Raw genomic sequence first — 6,106 nt, 5'->3', positions numbered from 1 at the left:
AACATTGCCTTATGCTTCCAATCACAAAATATCGAAAACAAAGTATTCACCTTTTCGTTTCTTCTTGTAGATACTCATTCAATGAAATTGACGTTGCTTACGGCGGCAACGAACAATGTGACAGATTGTCAATTTTAATACTTGAAATAAACAAGGGTTATAGTTAACCATAAACGTTGGTTTAATTGTTCTGTAAATACGATGTCGAAAATGAATGGAATGAACCAAAATAGCCATTCCAAACTTTTGATTGTCTCTATATCTTATCAAAACGATAGCAGCCATTTCACTATAGTACAACATATACTTGTAATAGTACAACTGTAAATCTAACCGCAAAGGTTGTAGAAGGTTGGCAACCAATCTTAATACAGAAGAAAAAGACATATGCTAATTAGATAGAAATTATTACAGATTACAACTCAATTGAAGCTTTTTCACTAATTTATGTTTTATGTTTCGTTGGATTATGTTAACCAAATGAAACATGCTTTTAATTATGATAAATTGGTAAAAGAAATATCCAAATTTAATAGCCTAAAATTCTCATTTAGACAATTAAGATTATTAAAACTTAAAATCATTTGCCTAAACAAATTTAAAAATCGAGGATGTAATTGCAGTTTTATTTTTTCCACATTACTTTAACATTTTCGAATCAAGTGTCTTGATCGACTGACAAATTAACAAGACGTGGTAATTCCTATTTATCATATATTCAATATAAAAAATGTAAAATTGTATTCCTTGATTAGTCATAAAATGGAAATTGTATCCTATTGAATAGCCACAGTTGAAGAACTTAATAAAATCCTAGTAAGATCGTACGTATATGTGAAAAAGATGACGGTTCGCCCTACGAAACTACATCCGTTACGCCTTTCCAAAGCAGTGTTGGTAAACACTTATGTGAGAAGAGGGGCATTATTATCATGCTATTTTCGGAATTTCACCACTCATTTCCAATTTGAAGGAATTGAAGTCATTCGGATGGGAACAAAAACAAGGGAAATCAGACTCATTCACAGTACTTAAAATATTATTTCATATATGAAAAAGGACATCAACTTGTAGGTAAGAAAATATTGAATTAGCATTACATGTAGTACCTTCATAAAATAACGTTAATATGAAATATGAATACCACAACATTTTCACAGGATAGCCCAACACATTAACCAAATCAAACCAAACTGTATACCACAAAGCATTCATGTACATGTTTTTTTTTTTTGTTTTTTTGTTTTTTCGAATATATTTTTTTCTTTCATCATGACCAATAGTCATGTTTACTGTAACTTATTTATTTTCGCAGTTGCAAATTTTCGCGGCACCTGTCAAGCAAACATATTCGCGGTTATCAAATTTTGCGGTTCCAAAAATTGGACTTACGTTATTCAGGAATTAATGTCTGTATACTTATGACAAAGACCAGACATGGAAAACCGACATACACAACAAAAACATGAAGTAACTAAAATCATGCATACAAAGTAACAAAAGCAAATGAGCAACTCGGACTCCACTATTTATGATGTGTTATTGTATCGACGAAGTTTCAAAATTTCAAATAAAGCCTAAATAGAGAAAACATTAATGATCGCAAAGATTTCTACTTTTCTGGTTTCCCAAAACAGATATTACTTCATGTTTATTTCAGAACTGTGATCAATTAATATTTTTGCAAGACGGATAGACACATGTACACATTTTATTATTTAATGTTACTTGCATTGCAACAATATGCTATAAAAGCATACTGAAAAGTATCAGCTAGTATTCCACAATGAGGCAATTGTGGTGGTTAAACGTATTGGTTTTCACTTCATTTAGCAAGGCTATTGCTGAGGAGTATGAAATACCAGCCTTTTTAGATGAATGCTACTCAAAAGCTATGACAACTAATAATTTTACTGTGGAAACCAAAAGCAATTGCCTGCAAAAATACTTGGTAAATACTTTTGGTAAAATATTAAAAAAAAACTTGGAAGTTTTGGATGAAAAAGCATTGCATTGGATAGAATCACTTGGGAAATCGGCACATTCAAAACTGTCAAGAGGAAAACGAGACATTCCATTTATGCCCTCGCCACTCTCAGTGTGGCATAGAACTCATATGTTTTATAGACCGATACCTGGTAGAAGAATACGAAAAGAAATCAGGACTTTAAGTAGGAAGGAGAGAAAAGATTTTTTTGATGCAATCAACGCCTTAAAGAATGATAGGGTAAGAGTAACCCCATACATATATCTTTATAATAGCTTCTTAACTTAAATCATTACTATTAGCGAACATAAGATGTCATACTGTCTGTTATCAGCATCTTTTAATGGAAACTATATTTCACCAATCAAATATGTCATAATTTTTGCTAGGGGTATTTTTTTTTTATTAAATACCATTCGGAAGTTCTTTATTCTAAACTGCCTCCACATTGTGGGTACCCGGCAAATTGCGCCCGGCAAAAAACAGATTCACCTGTTCGCTTGTTTGCCGTTTGTTGTTTTTTTTTAAATATTATTTGTTATCCGTAACTGAATTGACCACACGCGTTTGCAAAATATTTCCGAATGAGTTAGAAAAATGCATTTAATTTACATTTTTGTAAGGACTCGTCATTCAAATGAAACAAATTAGTCTCAATAAAACTAAAAAATGCGACAGTGTTATATCTTGATTTATTTATTTATTCTTATTCTTATTATTATTTTTGTAATGTTTCTAAGTTTTAAAGTTTTATTACTCTGGACAAGACTATGAATAAGGCCGGCATAGAATTACCAGTTCATATAAATATCAGACACTAGCTATGGTAAGGTGATTCATGGTGTAGAAAAACCCATGGATCAAAGGTCTTCGTATGCTATATTTTCATGTGACAATAGTCCTTTCTGTATTAAGATCTGCACTTTTGAGAAAATTACACTTTAATCTCCCACTAAAATCAACTAAATCAAACCAAATCAAGAAGGATAACTCCAGCAAAGTGCTAATTTCATGTATAATCTATATAAACTTCATCTCAAAAGCGCAACACCCAAATGAAAGACTGGTTATATGATCTAAAATTATTTCTGAACAAGAAATAAAACTGAATTAGGTGGGCTTTTGACATGCATGAATCACCTTCTGCCTAATTTTAGGTGGGTTTTTGTCATGCATGAATCACCTTCTGTCTGAATTTAGGTGGGCTTTTGACATGCATGAATCACCTTCTGTCCGATTTTAGTTGGGTTTTTTGACGTGCATGAATCACCTTCTGTCTGATTTTAGGTCGGTTTTTGACATGCATGAATCACCTTCTGTCTGATTTTTAGAAAGACTGCTACTTAAGATTCAGATGTTTTATTACCGTTTGCTATTTGACTTCAATATTAAAATAAAATTATTCTAAAGACATTTAATATTCATTTTTAATTAGTTTTTTTTTTCACTTTTTGGCAGGGGCTTTAAAAGTAAAAATTATCAACCACCCTGTTGAACAAAGACAAACTTTATTTATATGACCGCGAAGGTTGACGCAGAGCGTATCCCAAATGTTTAATTAAAGCAATGTTATGTGTTTGTGCTTTGTTCTCAATTTTCCTTTCATCTGTGACAACATCCCTTCAGCACCTGCGTATGGAGTGTTTATATCACGACTCATACGTTAGTCAGAGCTTACCGAAACTACACAGACTTTTTGTATCGCACTAGAACTCTATAACAAATAGGCTTCTGGAACAGGGCTATGTTGCTACATGATTGAAGTCATCACTACAATAGTTTTATGGTGGTCATCATGAACTCGTGGATCGTTATGGTGTATCCATCTCCACCATGAACACTGATTTATTCAACGGGTCATAGTTTTCCTTTCCTCGTTTGTCTACCCCGGACTTGACTTTTTATGAGCAACTCGGCGGGTGTTCTAGACAAGCAGTGGACGCTAACACTACCGGTGCACCTAGTCCATGCTCCCAGTTTTAATGGAGTCCGAGTTGCTTATTTGCTTTTGTTACTTTATATATATTATTTTACTTACTTGTTCTATGTTCTTTGTTGTGTGTATCTATTTTCCATGTCTAGTATTTGTCCCTGGTTTACATTTTTTTGATTACCGCTGTAGCCTTGTTCCCTTGATTACTCTTTGTTTATTATTTATTTGTTTATTTCATGTGATTTGATCTTAATTTTTTAAAGTCTGTGAGCCCAAATCGATACGACGCTATCGCTCTTCTTCATATAGATGAAACAACCAACTCGGCTCACTTCGGACCAAATTTTGTCGGCTGGCACAGATATTACCTTTTTATGTAAGTACGTATATGTAAGCATAACAAGTCGAGTTCCGTACTCTTCCGGGCAGACACCGGGGAAGCTTCCCGACTAAAGCCGCATAGGCTATCGTGCTTCTGCAAGGGAGGGCTTCCCGACTTGAGTCCCGTCCGCTACCGGGCTATCATCGGGGAAATGTTTTACATACATAGTTATTCTTGTTTAGAATCGAAGGTATCAAATGCTTTGCTGATTGAGTAGATAATGCTCTTTAAATGTTGTGTGAGTAGATTCGGTCTTTCACTACTGCACAAATTAATGATTATTGGTGGTTTAAATTTTAAATGTAAGGAATCGCAGAGAAAAATATGGTTGTGCAAGATTTATTCGGATATTCATGCCTACTTTTTTGAATAATATTTGTTTGTCAAAACTTAAACGAAAGTGTCGACAAATATTTTTTTTCAGTTGAATTAATATTTTAAAACAACAACAATAAACATTACCTTTTCTATATCGTAGATGTATCTTTGATATATAAATGTCGTCGTAGAATTTGTAGAAAATGTTTCCTAATCAATGAATAATACTGTGGAAGTACTATTAGTAGTTGGGTACCAATTGTCGTGGTTTTCGTGAATGTGACAAACCCACAAAATTTGTTTCCTGACGAAAAAGTTGATTTTTTATAGTCGTGTATAGTGAAAACATCAAAACCACGAATTCAAGAATCCACGAACTTGTGTTTCTTCCCAAATCCACGAAAATTTGTAACCACCAATTAAAGTATTTTCACAGTAGATTTTGTATCATTTTTAGATTTGAAGAGGCTTTAAGATCTAAAAATCCGAATTGTGCGCTGCCATATTGGGATTCGAGGTTGGATTTTCGGATGAATAATCCAGTCGAGTCAGTGTTATTTTCTGACATGTTCTTGGGAAACCCGTCCGGAGTTGTCGTTTCCGGTCCATTTGCAAACTGGATCACCCCAGGTTATCCTCCAAACGTAAACGTTCCTTTGCGCCGTGGAGCTCCTGGGCCAAACAGTTCACTTATAAACCCTGAGCTATTGTTAAATGTCTGGAGACAAATGTTTAACTATCAAATTTTACAACCTGAGCCTGTCTCCAGAAATTCTGATATAGAGCATCATCATAATGGCGTCCATAATTGGGTTGGAGGGATGGATGGACACATGGCAGGATTAAACACCAGCCCACAAGATCCAATTTTCTTTCTCCTCCACTGTTTCATAGATTATATATGGGAGGTCTTTAGACGAGGACAGAGATTACATGGAATCGATCCTGAAACAGATTATCCAAATACTACTATTCCTGAACATTTGCCATATCGATTAATGGATAAGCTTACTCCTCCTCAAACAAATATATTTGGTTACAGTAACTTCTTTACCAAGTTTATTTACACGTACGCACCGGCGCCAAGATGTTCAAACAGATGCGGTGCTGCTTCCGGTTTGTATCTTTTTTGTAACATAAACACCTATAGCTGTCAATCCAGATCAAGACAGGAGTTTGGAGGCCTCGGCGGTTTTGAACGTGACTGGGTTTCAGGTTTTTCAGCCATTGTAAACACAGCAATTACAGCTTCCAGTCCTAGACCGAATATATTTCCACGATTTCCAACAGGTGCCGTCGATATAAGAACAATTTATAGACGTTTTTAAATGACAAGCTGTTTATACAAATAACTTCAGTTTTAAAGTAATTAACAAAACTTAAAACTGTCATCAGAACTCTCTATTTTTCTTGTACATTTTTAATGTTCAAAAATAAGAAATGTCAAGTTAATTTATAATGTATCCAAATTAAAATTGAAATAATT

At 34.0% G+C, this 6,106-nt stretch overlaps 1 protein-coding gene across 1 annotated transcript; it reads left to right on the top strand.

The window, feature by feature from the left end:
* The first annotated feature begins 1,786 nt into the window (after positions 1 to 1,786).
* LOC148596991 (tyrosinase-like protein) lies at positions 1,787 to 6,106 on the top strand. Its single transcript, XM_088564353.1, has 3 exons — positions 1,787 to 2,227; positions 4,184 to 4,296; positions 5,078 to 6,106. Exons 1-3 carry the CDS (start codon positions 1,787 to 1,789, stop codon positions 5,946 to 5,948), a joined length of 1,425 nt encoding a protein of 474 aa, XP_088420479.1. The 3' UTR covers positions 5,949 to 6,106.

The sequence above is a fragment of the Perna viridis genome, chromosome 15 (assembly GCF_037379345.1).
Source record: "Perna viridis isolate PV_CMFRI_1.1 ecotype Kerala chromosome 15, ASM3737934v1, whole genome shotgun sequence".
NCBI classification, from domain to species: Eukaryota; Metazoa; Mollusca; class Bivalvia; order Mytilida; family Mytilidae; genus Perna; species Perna viridis.
The sequence above is the reverse complement of the archived record's forward strand: the minus strand, read 5'-3'. Positions and strand labels throughout refer to the sequence as shown.

Bases quoted from the DNA above. Each gene is read 5' to 3' on its own strand.
- LOC148596991 (XM_088564353.1), top strand. From the start codon at position 1,787: ATGAGGCAATTGTGGTGGTTAAACGTATTGGTTTTCACTTCATTTAGC. The intron at 2,228-4,183 runs GTAAGAGTAACC...AATTTTTTAAAG, and splicing joins ACGCCTTAAAGAATGATAGG to TCTGTGAGCCCAAATCGATA. The intron at 4,297-5,077 runs GTAAGTACGTAT...TATCATTTTTAG, and splicing joins CACAGATATTACCTTTTTAT to ATTTGAAGAGGCTTTAAGAT.